The 27950-nt window shown below is 42.2% G+C and overlaps 1 protein-coding gene across 1 annotated transcript in view; it reads right to left on the reverse strand.

Annotated features, from left to right (window-relative positions):
* spi1b (Spi-1 proto-oncogene b) overlaps positions 1 to 27840 on the reverse strand; it is a 39738-nt gene extending 11898 nt beyond the window's left edge. The window contains exons 1-4 of the mRNA XM_020534211.2: positions 27577 to 27840; positions 27396 to 27489; positions 17749 to 17981; positions 4141 to 4297 (exon numbers count right to left, since the gene is read on the reverse strand). Of these exons, the coding sequence (XP_020389800.1) occupies positions 4141 to 4297; positions 17749 to 17981; positions 27396 to 27489; positions 27577 to 27600 (508 nt within the window). The 5' untranslated portion in view covers positions 27601 to 27840. The remainder of the gene's footprint in view (positions 1 to 4140; positions 4298 to 17748; positions 17982 to 27395; positions 27490 to 27576) is intronic.
* Positions 27841 to 27950: the final 110 nt, after the last annotated feature.

Consider the following 27950-nt stretch of genomic DNA (forward strand, 5'->3'; position numbering starts at 1 on the left):
TGCTGCTTGGCCTGCTGTGTTCATCCAGCCCTGCACCTTGTTGTCTCGGATTCTCCAGCATCTGCAGTTCCTACTATCACTAATACTTTCAAGGTGGGTTAAGTGCAAAAAAAGTCTTTCCTTCACACCAGCATGTGTAGATCATAATTTGACAAGAAATAATGAATTGAACAACTTTTAGCTTCTCCTCTGCTACATACTCTCAATTAACTTACTTGGTTTCTATCTGAATATTGTCTGCTACTCCTGTGACCTTGCTCCCTCAATGTCTTTGAAAGAATAGAATCTCAGCATTGATTTTGACTACCAAATCTACATAATAATTGAGATTGGGACATTGATTTTGATTTAACCAAAGACTCTGACTTGTTTCACTCTCCTGGTAAATCTGTAATACCAGAAAGCTTTCAATTTCTTTCTGATTTTCACTTTCTTTCTGAATTTCCCATTAGGTTATGGGTGGGTTTTGGATGGTCAGGAGCTTCTCTGTTCTCCCTTTGTCAGATTTCCACTTTCAGCAAGTAATCGAGGTTACATTGACACAGTCTCTCTCTGGTCTGCACTAAGTGTGTGACTGTAACTGGTCTTTTCACAACAACTTCAATCACCATCTTCAACTCATCCCCTCCTCTTTCTCATCATGACCTTCTGACCAGCACCAAATTCTCTCTATTTCATGCCACCCATTTCAGGACTCAACTTCTCTTTGTCTTGTTTTCCAGTTACCTCTTACTTACCAATTGACAGAAGTCAAGGTTAGAGAAATAACTGGTGTGGGTGAAATGGGTTCTGATTTATGGGTCAGTGGCACCAACAGTGGGAAAGTATGGGCTTATAACCATTTGGATATACCATCTCTGAAACTGTGTTGGGACTGATGTTCTATGGAACTGCATAAATAGGGAAGGGGAGAGAGGGTTTTAACCTAAATAATGGGGCCAAGTGCTCAAAATTGGGCTGTTCAGGAATGTGGAGTAATCAGATTAGCCATGGGCTGTTGAAGGATGGAGCAGGCTTGAAGGGCTGAGTGGCCTCCTCCTGCTCCTAATTTGTATGTTCACTACTGATGTCAGTCTTAAACAAACAAAATTTTGTTCAAAAACTCATAAGGGGAGTCCTGAGAGGTTTAGTTGTGTCAAAGAAAATCATGTCACTGAGCAAAGACTTCTCAGTATCTATACTTTCTGCCACAGAGTCATATTAGAATGTGCTCGACACCATTCTTCAGAAAAATTTCAAGGTCTCCTATTGCAAATTATGGCCTATTCTCCAACACCAACACACCTGGCAACCTGTAAATTACAATGCAATTTCTCAAACATTAAATAGTTTGGGCACACATGGTATGCAGTTGCTATAGCTGTTGACCAAAACAAGATCACCTTTCCTACTTACTTCCAAGAAAGTGACATCTACTCATTCTCATTGTTAAAGCCAGAGACTTGGGACACTAGTTAATGATTTACTCAAATAATGCCCCTAGAAATGTTAGATAGAAAAGTCCCATTCGACTCCTCGGTAACTTGTTAAACTTGAAAGGGATCAGAAAAAATTTACAAGGATGTTGCTGGGATTGGAGGATTTGAGCTATAGTGAGAGGCTGAATTTACTGGGGCTTCTTTGCCTTGAGCATTGGAGGCTGAGGAGGGTCCTTATGGAGATCTATAACATCATGAGGGGCATGGAAAAGATGAATAGCCAAAGTCTTTTCCCCAGGATAGGGGAGTCCAAACTAGAGGGCATAGGTTTAAGGTGAGAGGGGCAAGATTTAAAAGGCACCTGAGGGAAACTTCTTCATGCAGAGGGTGGTGCGTCTATGGAATGAACTGCCAGAGAAGGTGGTAGAGGTGAGTACAATTAGAACATTTTAAATGCATCTGGAAGGTACATGAATAGGAAGGGTTTAGAGGAATATGGGCCAAATGTTGGCAAATGGGACTAGATCAGTTAGGATATCTGGTTGGCGTGGGTGAGTTGGGCCAAACGGTCTGTTTCCATACTGTATAAATCTATGTCTCTATAACTATACAACTGACTCCACCCTGACTGCCTAATTTTATTGCCTGGTCCCGTTTGCTCACAAAGAACACTTTGTGCTCACTTCGCTATTCCTCAATGTCAGACATATTCTTACTTGATCGCAATTGTAAATGACTCAGTCCTGTTTAACCCAATTTCTTCTCATTGGGAAACTGCATTTGTTCTGACTATGACTATGGTATGCAACAGGATGTATCATCATATTGCAACCGAAACTAACTGTAACTAACACTAGAATACTGTTACTGTATTTACTCACTAAGCTCACATCACATAATCTGCAACTATCTCACTTGGCAATGGCTTTCTTTCACTGAATACAATGCAATCTCATTCTGGGCTGTGTGTGATACTATCAACCTAGAATCACATTAATGTCAGAATTATTTTTTCCCTTTATTCATTCACAGGATGAGGGCGTCACTGGCTAGGCCAACATTTATTGCCTATCCCTGCCCAGAGGGCAGTTAAGAGTCAACCACATTGCCATGGGTCTGGAGTCACATGTAGGCCAGACCAGGTAAGGATAGCAGTTTCCTTCCCTAAAGGACATTAGTGAGCCAGATAGGTTTTTGCCCCAACAATCAACAATGGATTAATCACTAGATTTTTAACACCAAATATTTATTGAATTCAAATTCAATATCTGCCATGGCGGGATTCGAAGCCGGTCCCCAGAATGTTATCTGGGTGTCTGGATTAACAGTCCAGTAATAATACCACTAGGCCATCGCCTTCCCTTAAATACATAATCCATGACTAATAATCCAGGGTCTCACAGGCACCACTTCGACAATACCTGGCCCCATCACAGTGAAGAAGACATTGCTATTATCCTTATCTCCTACTTGATTCACTTCTAGCCAAATCAGTAACATTTGTTTGTAATTCTACTAGTCAGTCCATCCCTGTGACAGCCAAACTCCCTCAGTGACTGACTGTTCCACCTGAATTCAATGTCTACACTTCCACAAAATCAACCTCTGGAGTTCCAAAAATTCATTTCACAATCTTCTTCTGCCTTAATTTCTCAATGAAATGTGAAACACCCAGCTCATTACCATCTTTCGGTTGTGTTTAGCCCTGAGAGAGACCTACCATTCCTCAGTTGCTGGAGCCATGACTGTACTAACTCCATGAACACCTTTCCAGCACAGAGGACAATATAACATAATGTTTAGAACTTGCAATATACTACACCCTCATCCCCTCTCTCTCCTGCAAAACCTTTTACCTTCATATACACCCCTTACCCCATCCCCTTAAGCTGCGAAGTGAGTCCCTTGCATTTGTCTTCACTACAGAAGACAACACTGCCCACATGAGCAGAGTAATGATATAAGAGGCTGATAATCTTTTACATCTCTCGATTTTATTGACTTTTAATAGTCCTTAAAATAGAAAGGGTACCCATTGCAGGTGGGTTGCCTCTGAGCTGAGAGAGGGCAGTAAATTGCAGGGGCTCTAATCTTCTGACAATCCTTCAAGATGGGTTCCCAGAAGACTGGATGATTGTAAAGGGTATACTCCCATTTAAAAACGGTAGAGGGAACATGCTGCATACAGTGCACTGCTATCATCGTCACTGTAACATTACCATAATTGTGGGGGAGGCAATGGCCCAGTGGTATTATTGCTGAACTATTAATCAGTGACCAAGGTCATGTTCTGGGGATCTGGTTTTGAATCCCACCATGGCAGACGGTGGAATCTGAATTCATTAAAAATCTGAATTAAGAGTCTAATGATGGGGATCTGGTTCATTAATATCCTTCCTTTAGGGAAGCAAACTGCCATCTTTCCCTTGTTTAGCCTACACGTGACTCCAGACCCAGAACAATGTGGCTTAATTTTAACTGCCCTCTGGGGAATTAGGAATGGGCAATAAATGCTGGCCCAGCCAGTGACACCCTTATCTGGTAAATGAATAAAAAACCCCAAACAATTCCAGACTCCTTGTGTTATCCTCCCTTAGTTCCATCATTCCTGTGTATTCCCTATTGAATCCCACCTCTATTCCCCCCACCAATCCCTTCAGTGCTGATACAATTGATGTCTGCAAAATCTCCTTTTGTCTTCAATCTTCTTCCTCATACCCACCTGAATCTGCACCACCCATGTGGGGAAAAGAATCTGTAACCTCTGTTTCTCCATCCGACACTTCTAACGGCGGACTTCTCCTCTCCAGCTCTTCCTCATCAGAACTCCGCTCAGCTGAGGACGTGTACTGTGGGCACCAGTGTGACATAAAGGGCACCTGTGGAGAAGAGAGGAGCTGTGAAGTTTCCAAATGTCTGTGAACATTGCTATTCACTGAGTTGAACTGGTAACTGTATCTAAAGACGTGCGAACTCACCTGGTTGTGCCTAGTAGCACAGAGAGAGCTCAATTCATAGAACAATTTCGATTCCACCCTCGGGTGACAGCCTGCCTTTGCACATTCTCCCGGTGTCTGCATGGGTTTCCTCCCATAGTTCAAAGATGTGCAGGCTAGGTGGATTAGCCATGAGAAATACAGTGGCGGGGCAGGGGGGGGGGGGGGGGGGAGCGGATATGGGTGGGATGATCTTTGGAAAGTTGCTGTGGACTAGATGGGCTGAATGGCCTGATTCTATACAGTAGGGATTCTATGATTCTATGAACTTGAATGTATAATGTTCAGCATCATTCACATCTCCTTAGATACTGATGTAGTCCATGTCCAAAAGGGCAGCATGGTGGCTCTGTCATTAGCACTGCTGCATCACAGCCCCAGCGAGCCAGGGTCGATTCCACCCCCTGGTACTGTCTGTGTGGAGTTTGCACATTCTCACTGTGTCTGTGTGTATTTCCTCCAGATGCTCTGATTTCCTCCCACAATCCAAAAATATGCAGGTTAGGTGGATTGGCCATGCTAAATTGCCCAGAGTATCCAGGGATGTGCAGACTAGATGGATTAGCCATGAGAAATGCAGGGGGGTGGGTCTGTGTGGGATGCTTTTTGGATGGTTAGTGTGGACTTGATGGGACAAATGGCCTGTTTCTGCAGTGTAGGGATTCTATGATTCTATGAAATGCAACAAGATCTGGAGAATATCCAAGCTTAGGTTTAAAAGTGGAAAGTAATTATTCATGCCACACAAATGTCAGGCAATGACATTTCCAACAGGAAAGAATTTAACCATCGCCCTTTGAGATTCAAGGTATTGATAGGGGAGGTGATGGTCTAGTGGTATTATAAATAGATGATCAATCCAGAAATTCATTGCAGATGGTGGGACCAATTCAATAAAAAGCATCTGAAACTGAGAATTTACTGATGACCATGAAATCATTGTTAGTTGTCGGGAGTGGTGGAGGCTGGTACGATTACAAGAAAGGCAACTGGATGGATATTTGCATAGGAAGGGTTTAGAGGAATATGGGCCAAATGCTGGCAGATTGGACTAGGTTTATTTAGGATATCTGGATGAGTTAGACCAAAGGGCCTGTTTCTGTGCTGTATATCTCTATGACTCTAAAATCCCATTAGATTCACTAAAGTCCTTCAGGGAAGGAAATCTGACATTGTCACCTGGTCTGGCCTACATGTGACTCCAGACCCACATCAATGTGGTTGATGCTTAATTGCTCTCTGAAATGGTCTAGCAAACCATGGAGCTGTATCAATTGCAATGAAGTCTCAACAAAGAAATGAAACCAGACAGTGCACCTGGTATCAATCTAGGCACCAGAAAAGACTGGCAGAAACATCTATGTTGACCCAGCAAAATCCTCCCTACTAATATCTGGGGGCTAGTGCCAAACTTGGGAGAACTGTCTCAGAGACTAGTCAAGCAACAGTCTGACATAGACATACTCATGGAATCGTATCTTACAGACAATGTCCCAGACACCACCATCACCATCCCTGGATATGTCCTGGTCAGACCCAGCAAAACTGGTGGCACAGTGTTATACAGTCAGGAAGGAGTTGCCCCAGGAATGCTCAACATTGACTCTTGACACCATGAAATCGCACATTATCAGATTAAACATTGCCAAGGAAACCTTCTGCTGGTTACCAGGTACCGTCCTTCCTCAGCTGATGAATCAGTACTTCTCCACATTGAACAACACTTAGAGGAAGCACTGAGGGTGGCAAGAGCGCAAAATGTACTGGGGGATTTCAATGTCTCGCCATCAACAAGAGTGGCTCAGCAGCAACACTACCAATCGAGCTGGTCGGGCCCTAAGAATGCTGCTCGACTAGGTCTGAGACAGCTGACGAAGGAACATAGAGGGAAAACGTATTTGACCTAATCTTCACTAATTTGCCAGCTGCAGATGTATCTGTCCATGACAGTATTGGTAAGAGTAACCACCACACAGTCCTGGTGAAAATGAAGTCCTACTTTCACGTTAAATTACCTTCCATTGTGTGGTGTGGCACTATCATCGTGCTAAATGCTAAATGGGACAGAATAAATCCCTCGCTATCAACATCCTGTGGCTATCATTCATCAGAAACACAATGGGACTCACCATAAAAATACGGTTGCTACTAGAGCAGGTAGAGGCTAGGAATCCTGCAGCAAGCAACTCACACCTTGACTCCCCAAAGCCCGTCCACCACCTACAAGGTACATGTCAGGAGTGTGATGGAATACTCCACACTTGCCTGGCTGGATTACAATCAAGAAGCTCGACACCATTCAGGACAAAGCAGGCCGCTTGGCTGACACATCCACAAACATCCACTCCCTTCACCACCGATGCTCAGTAGCAGTGTGTGTACCATCTAGAAGAGGCACTGCAGAAATTCACCAAAGATCCTCAGACAGCACCTTCTAAAGCCATGACCAATTCCATCTAGAAGGGCAAGGGCATGGTCTCAAGCCACACAACAGGCTTTTTCAGACTGAGATGAGGTGAAATGTCTTCACTTAGAGGATGGTGAACCTTTAGATTTCTCAACCACAGTTGGCAGTGGAGGCCAGGTCACTGATTATATTAAAGAAAGAGATAGATACACTTATAGAAACAATGAGGAGAGACCGGGAGTATGGTACTGAGTCAAAGACTCAACTACGATTATGTTAAATGGCAGACAACACTTTATGGGCCTCCTCCAGTTTTCTACCTTTCTAAGGAACACATTCAAACTTCTCAGGACTCTGAAGTCACTGACAAAATGTCTCTTTCTGTGATTTAAATATAAAATTAAGGCAGATAATAGAAAGTTTTGTCACAGATTGTGATTTGACTTGAATAGAGGGAGGCAGACTGTTTTGGGACCAAAATTGAGAATTTAAGGTGTGACAGATGACAGTACTGAGGACATGCCACAGTGTTCAAAGGTCAGTATTGAAGGCGTGCCACACTGTCGGAGGGTCAGTACCGAAAGAGCACTGCATTATTGGAGGGTCAGGGCTGAGGGAGTGCTGCACTGTTGGAGGGTCAGTACTGAGGGAGTGCCTCACTGTTGGAGGGTCAGTACTGAGGGAGTGCTGCACTGCTGGAGGACCAGTACCAAGAGAGCACTGCATTATTGGAGGGTCAAAGTTGAGAGAGTGCTGCACTGTCAGAGGGTCAGTACTGAGAGAGTGCCACACAGTTGGAAGGTCAGCACTGAGGGAGTGCCACAGTGCTGAGCATATTTTTAGTGTTTGAAGATAGCTGCAGCAAATACAATGTGAATGGGAATTCACCTGATCCTGTGGAAGAAGAATGTCATGGATACAGGATCGTGGAATACTGAAGACTGAAGAGCCAGAGTCATACAACACAGAAATAGACCCTTCAGCTATAAAAGAAGCTAACAGAACTTTAGGTTATCACCTGGTAGAGAATACAAGCAGCTGAAACAAACTCCTTACATTTTAATATAGCTATGAATAAGGATAAGTCAGGACCTTGTGGGATGGTACTAAACTGGGGAAGGGAAATTACATCAGTATTAGGCAGGAGCTGGGGAGTGTTAATTGGGAGGTGCTGATATCAGGCAAGTCCGCATTTGATATGTAGGAGTTGCTTAAATGCCTGCTGATCAGAGTTCAGGATCAGCATGTTCCAAAAAGGAGGAAGGGACCCTCGGATAATGAAGAAGGTTGTGAATTTAGTCAAAAAGGAAAAAGAAGCTATGTAACGTTTAGGAAGCTAAAATCAGACAGGGCTCGTGAGGAATATAAAGAAAGCAGCAAAGTACTCAAACAGGGAATTAGGAGAGCAAGAAGGGGCCATGAAATGACCTTGGCAAGTCGGATTGAAGAGAATCCCACGGCATTCTTTACTGACATTAAAAACAAGAGGATAAATAGAGGGAAGGTAAGACTAGTCAAGGATAATGGAGGGAACTTGTGCTTGGAGGCAGAGAACATGGGCCAGATCCTAAATGAGTACTTTGCATTGGTATTCACCCAGGAGAACGATATGTAGGATAGTGAGATTTGTGTGGAGCATGCTGATATGTTAGTGCATTTTGAGATCAAAAGGAGTGGTGTTGGGTCAGTTGAAAAGGTGGATACGTCCCCAGGGCCCGATGATATCAACCCCAGGTTATTGAGAGAGGCAAGACAGGAGATTGCTGGGGCCTTGACCAAGATCTTCGTATCCTCGCTAGCCACTGGAGAGGTTCCGGAAGGCTGGTGAGTAGCTAACGTTGTTCTTCTGTTCAAGAAGAGAAATAGGGATAATTCAAGAAACTACAGACCAGTGAGTCTCACATTGGTAGTTGGGAAGCTATTGGAAAGTATTCTTAGCAGCAGGATTTATGCGCATTTAGAAAAGCATGACCTAATTAGGGACAGTCAGCATGGCTTTGTGCGGAGCAGGTCATGTCTTATTAGCTTGATTGAATTTTTCAAGGAGGTGACGAAGGTGATCAATGAGGGTAGAACAGTGGATGTTGTCTATATGGATTTTAGTAAGGCTTTCGATAAGGTTCCTCATGGTGGGCTCCTCCAGAAGAAGATTACGAGACAGGAGATCCACAGTGACTTGGCCGCTGGGATTCAGAATGTGCTTGCCCATAGAAGGCAGAGAGTAATGGTGGAAGGGTGTTTTTCTGGCTGGACATCCGTGACTAGTGCTGTTCCACAGGGATCCATACTAGGTCCTCTGCTGTTTATAATATATATAAATAACTTGGACAAAAACGTAGATGGGTGGGTTAGTAAGTTTGTAGACAGTACAAAGATCAGTGCGGTTGTGAATAGTGTAGAAGGTTGTCAAAGCATACATGAGGATATAGATCAGTTGCAGATATGGGTGAAGAAATGGCAGATGAATTTAATCTGGGTAAGTGTGAGGTGCTGCACTTCGAGAATTCAAATGTTAAGGAAAATTATACAGTTAATGGCAAGACCCTGAACAGCACTGATGTACAGAGGGATCTTGAGGATGAAGTCCGTAGCTCCCCGAAAGTGGCCACGCAAGTAGATAGGACGGTAAAGAAGGCATATGGCATGTTTTCCTTTAATGGTCGGAGAATTCAGTACAACAGTCAGGATGTCATGTTGCAGCTTTATAAGATTTTGGTTAGACTATACTTAGAGTATTACATTCAGTTCTGGTCACCACATTACAGGAAGGATGTAGAGGCTTTGGAGAGGGTGCAAAGGAGGTTTACCAGGATGCTGCCTGGATTATAGGGTATGAGCTAAAAGGAGAGGCTAGAAAAACCCAGGTTATTTTCTCTGGAGCAGCGGAGGCTGAGGGGAGACTTTGATAGAAGTCTATAAAATTATGAAAAGCGTAGATAGTATTGACGGTCAGAATTTCTTTCCCAGAGTTGAAATGTCTAATACTAGGGGGCATGCATTTGAGGTGAGAGGAGGAAAGTTCAAAGGAGATATGAGGGGCAAGTTTTTTACACACAGTGGTAGGAGTCTGGAATGCATTGCTAGGGGTGGTGGTGAAGGCAGATATGATAGGGGCATTTAAGGGACTTTTAGATAAGCACATGAATATGCAAGGAATGGAGGAATATGGACCAAGGACAGGCAGAAGGGATTAGTTTAACTTGACGTCATGTTCGGCACAACATTCTTGTGCTGCACGGCTCTATGCTCTCTGAGTCTCTACAAAACTAGAAGAGGATCTGGGATGGAGTAAGTGTAGCATTGAGTTCCCCACTACACGAAGGGTATTGGGTTGTTCTGAGCAAACCCACCAGATTACTGTCTGATGACAGTAGACAATTTATCTTTCCCATGGAATAATTAAGAGTTTCATGTCATGCTTCATGCTATGCCCTTGCTGCACTGAACACAATTTTAAAGTTTGTGCATAATACAAACCTTGTGCACATTACCAAATGCAAGGGGATAGCACAGAACTGCAAAAGGATAATCATGGCTGGAGGAATGTATTCTTGCTCCTCTTTCACTCCTCCTCAGTCACAACATAAAAGAAAAGTACATTTTCCAGTTACCAAGATAGCCAATTAAATACCTTACCTACATAAGGTTTTAAATCAAAATATCAACCAAACAGGTTTCTTTTGTAAATGTAATTATGTGCTTATTATCAAAACAAGACTTATTTAATGAAGGTACAATAACTGCTTAACATACACAGCCTATTGTATGGAAGCATACCTGTCCTTCCTCTAAATAATCTAAAACATACAAGGTCCACCTTTGGGAAAAACAAACAAAAAAGTTTCGCTTAAAATAAACTTTCTGCCCATCAAGGTTATTCTTGAAGGTAAAAAAGGATAAAGTATTGAATATTCAAAAATCTGTCATTCTGATATTCTAGTATTTGTGGTCAAGTGACTTATCAAGCGTGGTTCTTATTGATGTCTTGGCAGTTGCATCTTGCTTAAGAAATACAATGTTGAAAAGTTCCTACAAACATTCTACCAGAGCAAAAACAGGCTTCACTCTGAACTCAAGAGGGGGTTTATTCTATAAATAGAAGAGAGCACCTAGGTAGCCCTTCCTTAAAGTCTTGTTTTCTCTAACTACTTGCAGATACAACATACACCATGGATCAGACACACTCGGACTGTTTTTGTTGGAGAAGAGAAAGCTGAGAGGGATTTGCTTGAGTTGTTCAAAATCATGATTTGTCTGGACAGGGTAGAGAGGAAGAAAAAGTTAGTCGTGTTGGAAGGATGGAAAACAAGTAGGTACAGATTTAAACTAATTAGTAAATGGAGCAATAGCAATATGAGGAAAAGCTAACACAATCAGTGGTTAGTGTCTGGAATGTACTGTCTGAGAGTGTAGTGGAAGTAGGTTCACTCGAGGACATTGGTTAGGCCACTTTTGGAATACTGCATACAATTCTGGTCTCCCTGCTATAGGAAGGATGTTGTGAAACGTGAAAGGGTTCAGAAAAGATTTACAGGGATATTGCCAGGGTTGGAGAGTTTGAGATATGGGGAGAGGCTGAGTAGGCTTGGCTATTTTCCCTGGAGTGTCAGAGGATGAGGGGTGAACGTTATAGAAGTCTTATAAAATCATGAAGAGCATGGATAGGATGAAAAACCAAGGTCTTTTCCCAGGGTGGGAGAGTCCAAAACTAGAGGGCATAGGTTTAAGGTGAGAGGAGAAAGATTTAAAAGGGTCCTAATGGACAACTTTTTCACACAGAGGGTGGTGTGTGTATGGATTGAGCTGCCAGAGGAAGTGGTGCAGGCTGGTACAATTACAACATTTAAAAGGAATCTGGATAAATACATGAATAGGAAAGGTTTAGAGGGATATGGGCCAAATGCTGGCAAATGGGACTAGATTAATTTAGGATATCTGGTTGGCAAGGACATGTTGGACCAAAGGATCTGTTTTCATGTTATACCACTCTATGACTCTATGGTTAGGGTCTGGAATGTACTGTCTGAGATTGTGGTGCAGGCTTGTGTTGGGTTATAGGGAGAAGGCAGGAGAATAGTTCTAAACCATAATCTCATTTGAAGTGCTGGTATGGACAAAGTGGACCAAATGGTCCCATTCTGCACTGTAATCTTCCTGTGATGTTACAGAAGGAGTGGTATAAGCAGACAATTTGAGATCGTAGAAGTGTTAAAAATGAGGGACAATTGACAGATACTAAACGGAGAGAGGTTACAAAAGAAGACATGAGAAGGTGATGCCCACACAGACATGTGTGATTCACTTCCTTGGGAACCAAGGAACATAGGAACAGGAGTAGGCCATTCAACCACTTGAACCTGTTTAGCCATTCAATGAGATCATAGTTGATCTGTGGCTCAACTACATATACCAGCCTTTGACCCACATCCCTTAATACCTTTGCTGAACAAATATTAACTGTTTCAGATTTAACACTAACAACTGATCCAGCATCTAGTGCCATATGTGGAAGAGAGTTCCAAACCTCCACCACCCTTTCTGTATAGAAGTGATTCCTAACAACCCTCCTGAATGGTCTCCTAATTCTCAGACTATGCCCCCTTGTTTTAGAATCCCTAACCAGTGAAAATAGTTAATCTTTATCTACCCTGTCTTTTCCTGTTAATGTCTTCAAGACTTCAATCAGATCACACTTTAACCTTCTAAATTCTAGAGAAACTGGCCTAATATGTATCATCTCACCTCCTAACTTAACCCCTGAAGTCCAGGTATTATTCTTGTAAACCTGTGTTGTACTCTATCCAAGGCCAATATAACCTTCCTAAGGTGTAGGCCCATATCTGCTCAGTACTCCAAGTGGGGTCTAACCAGGATTTTGCATAACTGCAGCATAACCTCTGCATCCTTGTACTCTAGTCCTTTTGATATAAAGGCCAGCATTCTATTAGCCACCTTAATTATTTTCTGTATCTGTTCATGATATTTTAAAGATATATGTAGCTGAAAGCCAGTCTTTTTGGACATTCATTGTATTTAACTTTGTACCATCTGAAAAGAATTCTGATCTATCCTTTCTCGGTCCAAAATGAATAACATCACACTTACTTACATTGAAATTCATCTGTCAGAGTTTTCCCTCTTCACCTAGTCTATTAATATCCCTTCCAGGGACAATGTCTGAGATGAAAACTTTATCAGCTGTTGGAATGTGATATTTGGATGGATGTACAAAATGGGGACATAGAAGATGATAAATAAGTGTGTTTAGAACTATTCACATTGAGGAGAATGCTGACAGGGACAGGAGCGGTTGAGCAGGTGGATTATCTGTTGTAATGTCTGTATTTCACATGTCTCTCTGGACGTTAGAGTCAATAGTAACACTCACTGTTGCAGTGCACTTCCTGGGCTTGGCAATGTCCTGGGTTCAGCTGGTACTGTAGGACTTCCTGACTTTAGCAATATTCCCATTGTAGCAGGAAATGCATGAACACCCACACCGATTGCCACCTCTTATGAAACAGGGCATCAGATACCTTCAATGGTTAGAAACATGTTCTGCTTAAAAGTTCAGATCATACATACAGTTGACGATGTCTTAAAGTTTTATATCAAACATAGATCTGACCATGTATTAAAGGTTCACATCAAACATAGACCACAAGACCAAAAGAGTTAGGAACAGGAGTAGGCCATTTGGCCCCTTGAGCTCTCTCCACCATTCAGTAGGATCATGGCTGATCCAAAATTCAAGTCCACTCTTCTGCTACTTCATTTTAACTCTTGATTCTCTGACTTATTAAGAATCTATCTGTCTGGTTTTCAATGAATGCATGGACTCTGCCCCCACAACTCTCTGTGGCAAGGAGTTCCAAAGACTCACAAAGCTCCGAGAGAAGAAATTCCTCCTCATCTCAGTCTTAAGTTGGTGTCCTTTTATTCTGAGACTATGCCCCTCTGTTCCTACACTTTCCCATGAGGGTAAACATCCTCTCAGCATTTACCTTGTCAAGCCCCTTAAGAATCCTAAATGTTTCAATGAGATGACATTTCATTGTTCTAAACCCCAGTGAATAGAGTGCCAGCCTGTTTAGCCTTCGCTCATAAGACAATCCCTCCAAACCAGGGATCATCCTAGTGAACCTTCTCTGAGCTGCCTCCAATGAAATGAAATCGTTCCTTAAATAAGGAGACCAAAACTGCTCCAGATGTGGTCTCACCAGTGCCTTGTACAGTTGCATTGACACCTCCCTGTCTTGTGCACAATATACTCATCTACTTCTGTGATTTCTCCCCCAAGTAAATGATTCTCTCAATAATACAGTTCATCATCTATGAAAGATCTGCAACAAACATGAGCTGACCATGTATTAAAGATTCACATCAAACACAGAGCTGACCATGTCTTAAAGTTGCACAATAAACATTAAGTTGATTACATACAAAAGAATCACATCAAATGTAGAGTTGAAAATCTATTAAAGAATCATATCTACCAGATGATAGCCAGAAAGAAAACCACATACTGATTCACTTCAGACATACAACGGACAATGTATTAAAGATTCACATCAAACATTGAGCTGACTATGTGTTAAAGATTGATGTCAAACATGGAACTGACCCTGCACTAAGATTCATATCAAACATCAAGCTGTTTATGCATTAAAGATTCACATCAAACATAGAGCTGACCATGTGTTAAATATTCATGTCAAACTTAGAGCTGACTGCCTATTAAACATTTAAGTTAAAGTTTTGGCCGACCCTTTATTATAGATTTATATCAAACAACGAAGTCTGCACGTCTTAAAGACTGACATCAAATTACAGTTGACCCTACATTAAGGAATCACATCAAACATAGAGCTGAGCATGTTTTAAAGGTTCACATCAAACATAGAGTCAAGCATATGTTGAAGACACACGTTAAACATGGAGCTGACCATATACTAAAGGTTCATGTCAAACACAGCTAATCATGTATTGAAGATTTACATCAAACATAGAGCTGGCCATGTGTTAAAGGTTCAAGTTAGTCATGGCGCTGACAATGTATTAAAGAATCAAGTCAAACATCCATCTGTCCATATATGAAACATTCATATCAAATGTACAGCTGTCCATGTCCTAAAGATTGATACAAAACGCGGAACTCATCCTGCATTAAAGATTTGTATCAAACATAAAGCTGACAATGCTGTGAAGATTCACATCAAACATAGAGTTGAACATATATTGAAGATTGACATGAAACACAAAGCTGACTATTTATTAAATATTCACATTAAACATCAATCTGACAATGTATTAAGGATTCACATTAAACGTAGAGCTGTCCATGTGCTAAAGTTTAATGACAACTATGGAACTGAACCTGTATTAAAGTTTCATATCAAACATAGAGCTGACAATGTCATAAAGATTCACATCAAGCACAGAACTGTCCATGCTAAAGATTGATGTTAAACATGGAATTGACCATATATTAACATTCACATCAAAAATAGAAATTTTCATTATTTAAAGATTCATGTCAAAAGTAGAGCTGTCTACATGTTAAAAATTGCAGTCAAACATGGAACTGACCCTGCATTAAATTCACATCAGAGTGCTGACAATTGCGTAAAGATTTACGTAAAACTTAGAGCTGGCCATATATTAATGAATCACAACAAACAGAGACGTAACCGTGTGTTAAAGAATCACTTCAAATGGAGAGCTGATAATGTCTTATATATTCACACCAATCATAGAGCTGACAATCTATTAAAGATTCACAATAAACATAGAGCTGACCACGTATGAAAGAATCACAACAATCATAGAACATTTCATTAGTTAAAGATTTGTGTCGAACACAGAGCTGTCCATGTGTTAAAGATTGATGTCAAACATGGAATTGACCCTTATTAAGATTCACATGAAACACAGATGTAAACCGTACGTTCAAGAATCACGTCAAACACAGAGCTGATGATGTATTAAAGATTTACATCAATCATAGAGCTGATTATGTCTTAAATATTCACACAAAACAAAGAGCTTTTCATCATTTAAAGATTCATGTCAAACACAGAGCTGTCCATGTGTTAAAGATTGACATCAAATATGGAATTGACCCTGTATTAAGATTCACATGAAGCACTGAACTGACCATGGATTAAAGATTTACATAAAATATTGAACTGACTGCAGATTAAAGATTTATGTAAAACATTGAACTGACTGTGTATTAAGATTCATATCAAACATAGAACTGACCATGTTACAAGCATTCACATCAAACACAGTGCTGAGCATGTGTTTACGATTCGCATCAAACATCAATCTGATCATGTATTAAAGACTTCTATTAAACACAGAACTGACCATGTGTTAAAGATTCACGTCATACATTAAAGATTGATGCCAAACACAGGCCTGACAATGTATTCAAGATTCACATCAATCATCAATCTGACCATGTGTTAAAGATTCATGTCAAACATAGAGTCGGCCATGAATTAAAGATTCACATCAAACATGGAAGTGACCCTGTATTAAGATTCACATCAGGTACAGAGATGGCTATGTATTAAAGATTTAGATCAAACATACAGCTGACCATGTATTAAAGAATCAAGTCAAATATAGTTTCACATTAAATATAGAGTTGACAATGCATTCACATCAAACACAGGGATTGCCATATTTCAAAGATTACAATCTAATATAGAGCTGACTGGGTATTACAAGTGCATCTTAATGACTCACATTAATCATAGGGATCCCTTCTATTAATGATTCTGTAATTATTACCTCTTTATTTTTGTTTTTGAAATCTGTGGACTGAAATGACAAATAACTGTTATAAAACGTATTTTTGTAAGGGTGCTATATATTTTGAAATGCAAATATCCTTTGGAAAAATCAAGCAAACAATGGTTTGAAAAAGCAGTAATTGCACACGAAGAGGAGCCTAGCGTTTCATCATTCTGTTGGAGCTGGCTCGCAACAAGGTGCTGTTCAGTTTATGGACCAGGCATTCTTTTTGATGCCTGAGAACATTAGTTTCTAACAACTGTGTGATTGGTGCTCAGGTGAATGAGCAGCTTGGAGCTGGAAACAAGTTATAGAGATACAGAGAGAAAGGGATGGGGAAAGAAGTGAGCAGAAACTGTATGTTCTCTGCAGTCAAAAACTCAGTTTAAACCTAAAGAAAACAGTAACTTTTCCTGCAGCAGTTGTAAGCTGTGACTTTTGTATTGAGTAATCAAAGGCATTTTTCAAGAAATTCTGTTAATCTGTCCTTCTTACAAACCAGTAAAAGCATCCAGAACAACAAGAAGTCTGGCTAGCCAGGGAAGGATCATATCACCCTCCGAACTGGGAAGCACATACCACCGAACTGACTTTCCAGTTTTTCTCCCTCTGCCAATAATCTCTTTTCCCTATTTGTTTGTCTCTGATTCCGTGTAAGGGCGAGTTTATCAGGGATTACAGTTTTAGTTAGTAATGTTATATACCAATGGTTTATATTGTTTTACCTTACTTAAAGGCTAATTACTTACAACAAAAATACTTCTTGTTCAGTACAATAACCACATCTGTGCTGTCTATCAACTTTGGTCTGAAAGTCAGGAAAATTGGGGTACTGTGGATACGTTGAAAAAAACATTAACATTTAGTATAACTCCAGGAACAGCAGGGCTCAATTTACAACCTGCTATGTCAGTGCATTGTAAAAATGTTAGGGCACTCATCCAGGAGTGGATCAGATTGGAGATGGTAATGGGGACAAATCAACATGAGGTAGTAATGTGGCAAGTTGAGGAAGAGGTGGATAAAGAGAAGGTGCCTACGTGAAAATCTGAATCATCCCCAACAGCTCCAATGAAGATAGAAGACAGTAAAATATTCTCTCCTTGTTGAGTGTGCGACCTACCTGGGGAGATGTGAAGCCACTGGTTGCTGAAGGCTGTGTTTTGTTGTAATGTATCGCTGTTCCAATGGGAATGCTGGTTGCTGGTAAGGATTCTAACCCATGTAGCTGTTCGAGCTCCATATGTCGGTATAGTTGCTGCAGTTGGGGGGGTTGAACACTCTGCAATTCGGTGAAGTGATGGTCAACAAATGGCTCAAAATCTCCATGGATGTGGCCACCTGTGTAATCCCAGTCTGTTCGTGGGAGTAGAGAAATGAGAAAGGAACTGAATTAAACAATGGAGCAGTGAGAGGGAAATAGGGTCAGAGAAGAAGCAGGCAGGTAAAGAGAGCTGGAGGAACGTAAATGGGAGACAGAAGGTAAGAAAGTGAAACACAGGAAGACACAGACAGAGCGCGAGGGAATGAGAAAGCAAGGGAGGGAAAGATAGAGATGGATAGAGAGCATGATAGAGAATAAAAATAGAGACACAGGATGGTTTAGAGAGATGAAAGTCACTGAGACAGACAGTGAAAGGCAGAAGACACACAGAAACAGAGCAAGAGAAATACGGCACAATTAGAGACAGGTGTCTTCTGCTATCCCAAGTTGTTCTCCTGACCTGCCCTCCTGCCTGGAGCTTACTATCCAACTCCCTGCCACCCAGAGGCTACCCTCCCACCTGGAGCTCACCACATACCCCACACAGAGTCCACCTTCTTGCCTAAAGCTCACGACCAATCCCTCCCCACATCCAGAATCAATCCCTCTGCCCGGACTGCATCCCTGTCCTGTATCTTTGCCCCATCCTTTTACTGTATCTCCTTTGAGTGGAAAGGTATGATATATGAAAGACTATAAACAAGGGAAGAAAGGAAAATAATAAAATGGGAAATGAGGATCAGAGAGTGGCAGGAAAGGGCAGAAAGGGAAAAAAGAACTAGGAATACACCAACAATCAAGTCAAGATGTTACTCGGTAACAAAATGACAACTAAAAGGCTCTGTATCCGCATGCACATATCATTCATAACAAAGTAAACAAATTGATAATGTGCATTGAAGGAAACAAATACAATATGATCATCATTATACAGACTTGGCTTCAGGATGACAAGGATTGGATCCAGAATATTGAAGCGTATATATAAGGGAATAGATGAGATAGAAGCAGGAAGGTTATATTCACTGCCGGCAAAGCAGGTCCACAGAGGATGCCATATCCCTAGCCCTGCATTCATCCCTGGAACATCTGGACAAAAAAGACACCTACATCAGACTCCTGCTTGTTGACTAGAGCTCCGCCTTCAACACCATTATTCCATCCTGACTGACCTCAAAACTCCGTGACCTTGGTCTTGGCTCCGACCTCTGCAAATGGATCCTCAGCTTTCTGACCCATAGGCCGCAATCAGTGAGGAGAGGTAACTGCACCTCCTCCACAATAACACTCAACGCTGGAGACCCCCCCCCAAGGATGCATACTCAGCCCCCTACTGTACTCCCTGTATATCTATGACTGTGTTGCCAAATGCCGAATGAACGCCATCTACAAGTTCGCTGACGACAACACCACCATAGTGGGATGGATAACTAACAACGAGGAGTCAAAATACAGAAGGGAGATACAGGGCTTGGTGACATGGTACAATGAAAACAATCTGTCTCTTAACATCAGCAAAACTAAAGAACTGATCATAGACTTCAGAAAGAAAGGAGGAGCACACGCCCCTATCTACATCAACGGAATTGAGGTTGAGAGAATGCACAGCAGCAAGTTCCTCGGAGTGACGATAACCGACAACCTGTCCTGGATTTCCCATGTAAATGTGACAGTCAAGAAGGCATAACAATGCCTCTTGTTCCTCAGGTGACTCAGGAAATTTGGCATGTCCATAAGGCACCTCACCAACTTCTACAGATGCACCATTGAAAGCATAATGTTCAGTTGCACAACGGCCTGGTATGTCTACTGCTCCGCCCACGACTGTAAGAAACAACAGAAGGTGGTGTGCACAGCCCAGACCATCATGTAAGCCAACCTTCCATCCATGGACTCTATTTATGTGGCTCGCTGCTGCAGAAAGGCAGCCAACATCATCAAAAACCCATCTTACCCTGGTAATGACCTCCTACAACCTCGTCCACCAGGCAGAATATACAGAAGTCTGAGCACATGCACGAGGAGGTTCAGGAACAGCTTCTTTCTGGCCATTATCAGACTGTTGAATGGACTCTAACCTCAAATAATGTAACCTGCAATGTAACCTGTATGCCTCTAAGTCTTTTTGATCTGTACATCCTTTGCTTGCTGTGATCTGCCTGTACCGCTCATAAACAAAGCTTTTCACTGTATTTCGGTACACATGACAATAAATCAATCAATCAATCAACAATAGGGAGTTAGGTAAAAGGTGAAGGGATAGCACTGTTAATCGAAGGCTTGGCGCAATAGTTGGAGGTGACCTTGTTCAGGAGATCAAGATGTAGAAGCAGAATGCTTTGGAGAATTTTTTTATAACAGCATGTTTTGGAACAAATTGGAGAGCACATTATATTAGACTTGGTATTGTGCAATTTAACATATTAAATAATGGCCTCAGAGTTCAGGCATCCCTAGGTATCCTAGGTATGACTGAATTTTACATCCAGTTTGAAAGGGAGATGATTGGAGCTAAGATTAATATTTTGAACTTAAATAAGGGCAACTATGTGGACATGAAACCAGAGTTAGCTGAAGTGATCTGGCAAATTGCCTTGGGAATAGATCAATGCCAGACATTTAAGACGCTATTTCAGAACACTCAGAATAAAACATCTTTGACAGTGGTTCATCAGTACCAAGGATGATGTTTGCAAGGTTAGAAGTCTCCAGTTGACTGAAGTTATTGGAGTCACAGGTTTGTCCACAGAAGAGCTGTGTTGCTGGGTGGGAAAATGGAATGGTCAGCCGAGGGTTGGCTTCCTTCCCATTCCTCTGCCACTGCTGTTCCAATTTGTGGTCAAATTATGAAGCGTCAAAGTGACTTGCACTTTGATAGATACAGAAGTGCCAAGCCTAGTGGAGGAGCAAGCTGCTGACCTTGTCAGTGGCGTTAATGCCTCCGAGCTTTGAGGGTGAACTTCAGCATATCCTTATCCTTTTTCCTTTGGCCATCCTTTGAGCATTGGTCAATGGAGAGTTGAGAGGGGAGGACCCACTGATGCAATGCTCCATCCGCTGGAGTTAGTTCTTCAGAAACAGGATTTAGAGGCTGGTAGTTGCAGCTTCGTGGCAGACCCTTGCAGTTAGCCTAGTGGTCCCTGCATTTCATTCCAAATTCGATGGACTCGATGTAGGTACTGCATGTGGAAGCTCTCAATATTCCTACTCTGATATCTGTAAATGATCCACGTTTCACTGCAGTAGAGGTGGGTGGACAACACAAGGCCAGGACCTTTAAGACAAGTTGTCACAGCTTGAAGAAAGCTGCATTGACACGCTGCCTTGATGCTGGACATCTTCATGGATGGTGGTCACTCAATAGAAGAGGTTGTCGAGATAATGGGAAGTTCTGCGCATACTCGAGAGCCACTGGAGAGCCACCTTTCCTGCTACAAAGAAAAAGTCTAAAGGGAGAATGCAGTATCTGCAGAGAACTGAAGAAGCTGGAGAAGGAATCAAGCTAAAGAAAAATGCACTTAACTTTGCAAAGATGAGTGGCAGATTAGATAATTGGTCAAAATATAGAGAACAGCAGAGAATGATTAAAAGGTTAATCAGGAGGAAGAAATTAGCGTATGAGTAGAAGTTGGCCAGGAACATAAACATAGATTGCAAGACATTCTACAGTTATTTACATAAGAAATGAATAAGTGAATTGAGTGTTGGTATTCTGGGATGCGGGAATGGAGAGTTAATAATAGATTATAAGGAAATGGTGGATGAAATGAACAACTATTTTGCTCTGTCTTCATTATAGAGAATCAAAAGTGTTTCCATGAATAGCTGTAAACCGGGCGGTGAAATGGAGAAAGGAATTTAGTGAAATTGCAATCATTAGGGAAGTGGTACTGAGCAAACTCTTGCAGCTGTGAACTGAGAGGTCTCCAGATTCAAATGGATTTCATCCTTGGGTCCGAAAAGAGATTGCCAGTGAAGTCGTATATGCATAGATATTAATTTTCCAGAATTCCCTATATTTAGGAAAAATTCCATTTGACTGAAAGATAGCAAATACAATCCCGTTAGAGGAGAATGGTTGTAGAGAGATTTAGGTGTTCCAGTGTACGCGTCACAGAAAGTTAATATATGGGTACAGTGTGTCATCAAGAAAGTTAATGTGATGCTATCCTTTATTACAACAGGAATTTAATATAAAAGGATGTGCTTCAGTTATACAGGACAGTGGTGAGACCACATCTTGAATACCGTGTGCAATTTTAGTCTCCTTATTTAAGGAAAGATGTAAATGTGTTGGAGGCGGTTCAGAAAAGTTTCACCAGATTGATCCCTGGAATCACTGGGTGGTCCAATGAGGAAAGGCTGAACAGGCTGGGTTTGTTTCCACTGAGGTATACAAGAGTGAGGGGTGATATGATTGAAGTGTATAAGATCCTCAACGGTGTTGACGATGTGGAAAAGATATTTCCCTGTGTGTGTGAATCCTAAACCAGAGGGCACTGTTTTAAAAGTAGGATGGCCCTTTCAGCACAGACTCACAGACATTTACAGCAGAGAAGGAGGTTACTCAGCCTATCATATCTACGCTGGTCAACAAAGATCTGATTACATTAGTTCTATTTTCTAGCTCTTGGCTTATAACCTTGGAAGTGACTATCTAAATACTGTTTAAATATTACAAGAGTTTCTGAGTCAACACCTTTTCAGGCAATGAGTTCCAGATTCCCATCACGCTGGGTGAAAGACATTCTCCTCAATTCTCCTCCTAGCCTTCTACCTCTTACCTTAAGACTAGGTCCCTGGTTATTGACCCTCCTACTTACGGTAAAAGTGCCTTCTATCCACTCTATTTAAGCTCCTCATAATCTTATACAGATCCCTATCAGGTCAACTCTCAACCTTCACTGCTCCAAGGCAAACAACCCCAGCGATTTACAATCTTTCATCGTAGCTCAGGCAGCATCCTGGTAAATCTTCCCTGCACCCTCTGAAGTGCAATCACACCCATCCTATAATGTGGTATCCACAACTGCACACTGAACTCATGTTGTGGCCCAACCAGCGTTTTATACTGGTGCAGCATAACCTCCCTGCTCTGTATTCTGTACCACGGCTAATAAAGGCAAGTAACCCATATGCCTTTTTAACCCCTCATCTTTCACAGAATCTATACAGTGTGGAAGCAGGTCATTCAGTCCATCGAGTCCCCACCGACCCTGTGAAAAGCATCCCACCCAGACCCCCCCCGACCCACCCCCAACCTATCCCTGTAACCCTGCATTTCCCATGGCTAATCCACCTAACCTGCACATCTTTGGGCTGTAGGAGGAAACCAGAGCACCCGGAGGAAACACACACAGAAACGGGGAGAACATGCAAATTCCACACAGATGGTCACCCAAAAGTGGAACTGAACCCGGCTCCCTGGTGCTATCAGGCAGCAGTGCTAACCACTGAGCCACGGTACCACCCCTGCCCTTCCTGCTCTTTCTTCAAGGATCTGTGAATATGCATACCAAGGTCCCTCTGACCTTCGATACTTTAGAATTCTAGTGAAATGCTTTGTCAGTCCTCCTCAAGTGTATTATTTCATGATTTTCCACAGTGAATTCCATTTGCTACTGCTCTGCCCAGCTGACCAGTCTATTGATACCTTCCTGCAGTTTACAGCTATTCTACTCACTACTTAACACCCTACCAATGTACATAAATCCACAAACATCTTGATTGTGCCCCTTACATTTAAATCCAAATCATTAATGTATGCCATCAGTCATTTTCATCATTTGTGGCATACAGTCTAAGAACAGGAAGGTAATGTTGGAGTTGCACAGAGTGTTGGTAAGGCTACAGCTGAAGTACAGTGTGTAGTTTTGAATATCTCACTACAGGATGTGATAGCACTAGAGGGTGTACAGAGAAGGTTCACCAGGATGTTGCCTGGGATGGAGAAATTGAGCTACAAGGAGAGACTAGATAAGCTTGGGTTGTTTTCTTCAGAGCAGTGAAGACTGAGGGGGGGCATGATTGAGGTGTATAAGATTAGGAGGGTACGGACAGGGAGCAGTAGGAAGCAGTTGTTCCCCTTGGTTGAGGAGTCAATCATAAGGGGGCATAGTTTTAGGGTAAGAGGCAGGACATTCAGAGGGGACTTTTACTCAGACGATGGTGGGGATCTGGAATGCACTGCCTGGGAAGGTAGTGGAGGTCAGGAACTTTCCAACCTATAAAAAATATTTCAATGAGCACTTGAAATATCATAATATTCAAGGATAAAGGACAAGTGCAGGAAATTGGGTTTAATGCGCCTTTAATGATAATTATGTCGGTGCAGACTCAATGGGCCAAAGGGCCTTTTCTGTGCTGTATGACTCTGACACCATAAACTGCAAGGGTGCCAGCACCAAGCCCTGTGGTACCCCAATGGAAACAGACTTCCAGTCACACATCCTACTACCATCATTCTCTGCTTCCTGCCTTTCACTCAGATTTGGATCCAATCTGCCACTTAATCTTGGATCCCTTGGGTTCTAACTTTCTTGACCAATCTGCCATGAGGGACCTTGTCAAAAGCATTGCTAAACCACATGTACACCATATCATATGCATTACCTTCATCAATTCCTAGCGACATACTCAAAAATTTGATCTAATTTGTCAAACACAACCTTCCCTTAACAAATCCATGCTGACTATTCCTGATTAATATGCATCGCTCCAAGTGCAGATATATTCTGTCCCTCAGAATACTTTCTAATGACTTTTCCACCACCAAGGTTAGACTGACTGGCCTGTCATTTCCTGGTCTAACCCTTTCTTTTTAAATGGCGGGGCAATTTTAGCAGTCCTATAATCCTCTGGCACCTTCCTGTGGCTAGAGAGCGTTTGAAAATTACTGTCTGGGCCTCTGATATTGCATCTTATCTGGACTTGCATATTTCTCCATTTTTAAGACTGTTGAACCTGACAGTACCTCCCCTCTCTTTATGTTAATTTCTTCAAATATTTCACAACCCTCTGCTCTGATGTCTATATCTGCATTGTCCTTTTCCATTGAGAAACTGGCACAGAGTATTCATTGAAGACTGTGCCCACATCTTCTGGGTCCACACACGATTATCTCTCCTGACTCTAATCTTTCCCTAGTTAGTTTTTTAAAATTCGATTCATAGGATGTGGGCATTGCCGGCTAAGCCAGCAGTCATTGCCTATCGTTGTGGGTCAAAGTCATATGTAAGCCAGAACAGGTATGGATGGCAGATTTCCTTCCCTAAAGGGCATTAGTGAACCAGATGAAAATCGACATGGTCACCATTACACTCTTAATTCCATTTTTTGTATTAATTAAATTTAAATTACATCTGCCATGACAGGATTCGAACCCCAGTCTCCAGAATATGACCTGGGTCACTGGATTAATAGTCTAGTAATAACACCATTGGGCCTTTTTACCTCCCCTATTCTCTTGCTCTTCATATATTTAAAAACCTTTTGGTTTTTACTTTATTCTACTCACCGATGCTTCCTCATACACTTTCTTAGCATTCCTAATTTCCTTTTTAAGTTTCTCTCTACTTATTTCTGATACTTCTCCAGGGACTCTGCCATTTGTTCTCATTTTTTCCTGAATCCTAACCTTTATGTCCCTTGAAATCAGAGTTCTCTGTTCTTTATCTTTGACCTCTAATTTCCACATTTCCTCCTTGACTGCCTCTCTCTGCTCTGTCTTCTTTTTGTATCATCAGTTTATTCATCTCCTTGCTGTTCCCTGGATTTTTCTACTTTCTACAGACTGCCCTTCTATAAGTGCTGCCTTTCAAAGTAACTCATTCAAGGTGAGGTTACATGGTAAACTTTTCATGCAACTTGAAGAGGTGCCTTTTTAATACTAGTGTTTGATAAGTGAAAGGCAGCACTTCTAGAAGGGCACTGACATAGATAACTTTTTAGTCTTTGTGTCATTGAACAACTTCTGATCGAAAACGCTAAAGGCTCTGGTGCTATCGATTGAAATTAATAATCAAAAACAGAAAGAGACTTGCATAATTCTTTGCATCCTTAAGCCATAGCCTCGCAGCCAATGAAGTAGCGTCAAAGTGCCGTCACTAATGCTGTATAGGAAGCACAGCAAGATACCACAAACAGTAAAGTGACAACGGCCTGATGATGTCTATTTAGTGGTTGCGATGTAAATACGGACTGGAATATTAAGAAGAGCAGCTCCTGCTCGGTTACCAATCCTACAGTTGGACTTCATACGCCCTCCTGGGGGAGGTGCTGGTGAGGCTCTCGGTTCTGCTCAACTTTACAAAGTCAGCTCCGTTGGGCATTTCTGAGCTGACGTCAATCCACAGATATTTACAGAATTTTTGTTTTCTTCTAGAAGCCAAACCCAATATTGTCCCCATCGTAGCTAACTTTATGATACTGTGCAAATGTCACGCACACAGCTTTGCCAATTGCCGGCCTGCACACTTAACATTTCTCACCAGCAGCTCTGACTTGCAAAATTCACTCGTAGATGTGAAAAGCAAACAAAACTCTGGACGACTGCAGAGCTGTTGCTGACCCCAATCTGCCCAAGAGGTGGAAGTGATTAATATCCTGAATGCCTGACTATTTAGAAGGGCCCTTTTAAATTTTTAAAATATTCTTGACAGGGTTTTAGCAGGACCTAGCGGATGGAAGTGTCCTGTATTAACGAACGTCTTGTTTTCTGCAACAGAATGAGTTATGTAAAAAACTTGCGCCACAACATTCATGTGCGTTAACTCGCAAATACCCAGCTCTCTACTTCTGTTTTTTTTAGAGCAGTTTCCATAGATTCACAGACTGAAGCTGCACAGATCAGCTAATTCGCCTGCGTGCTTTTCTGAAAGATCTAACTATTCCACACCCTTGCTCTCAAATCCTATACACACTTAATTTAAGTATTTATCTTTTGAAAATGGTTGTTGAATTGCTATCCACACCTTTCCAGGCAGCACTTCTAAAATCTTGCATTGCTGGAGTAATCAACTCAGCATCAACTTTGTTTTTCTGCTGCCCTGTCATTATTTAGTGCGCAAATAAATCCCACTGGCAGTTTCAGCCTGAAAGTCGTTCTGTGCCAGTTTAGTTTCCAATGTCTTTTGGACTGCATTGGGCAATATGTGCGTGTGTATGTAGAAGGGGGCATGGCATTCCACCTAGCGTCCGCTATGTAACGCTGTGCCAAAGGGCTAAGGAGCAGATCCTCGCGAAGAGGAATTTCTCTGCGCTGTAAACGAATGAGCGCGGGGGGAAAGAGACAATTCGGTCATCTCAGTCTCCCAACAGGAGCAGCAACTCCCCTCAACCCCAGATTCTGTGTGAAAAGGAGACGGCATCAACGCGTGGAAAGTATCTCCGATATCTGCCTTATCGAAAAATGAAAAGGTCAGTTTCACACTGGTTCAGCGGTGCTATCGAACAGTGAGGAAGAAACCCCGTGCAGAGTTGGGATGTAGAGAGAGGAGCTAACTCACCGCTATGACTGTCCCCATCGCTGCCCAGGTAGGTGTAATACTCATGGGGCTGTCTGTACACCTCGCTGTCGTAAGGAGCAATATCTTCGGGGTACTGCAAGTTAAAAAAAAAAGTCACAACTACCTCCAGCCACAGAGCGGCGGACCGCATGATTTCAGAGAGTCACAGACTTGTACTTACGGGAGCAATCAGATAGCCTTCCATAGCCGGAGTGGCTGTGCGTGTTCCTCTGCGGTCTTCAGGCAGCCAGGCACATACTCTCTGGTTTTTCCTCCAAGGGTCTCCAGCAGCAGGTAGAGTGTGCCCACTTTGCCGTCCCGTTGCCCCAGTGACGGGTTTGCGGAGAGAGGTAAGAGGTTCCCTGCAGATGCCCACAAATGCGAGGGAGCCGAGCTTGGTCAGTGGACGGTGAGAAACTGCTCTTTTCCAGGGTGTTGGGGGACCGGCACCCGTCAAACAGGAACTTCATGATCAACGCTGGTGTCACCAGACTCCACCTCTACAAGAGCAAGCACCCCGCTAGCTCAGTCACAAGCACCTTTTAGCGGCTGCTC

The sequence above is a fragment of the Rhincodon typus genome, chromosome 17, assembly GCF_021869965.1.
Source record: "Rhincodon typus isolate 14 chromosome 17, sRhiTyp1.1, whole genome shotgun sequence".
In the NCBI taxonomy this organism is placed as follows: domain Eukaryota; kingdom Metazoa; phylum Chordata; class Chondrichthyes; order Orectolobiformes; family Rhincodontidae; genus Rhincodon; species Rhincodon typus.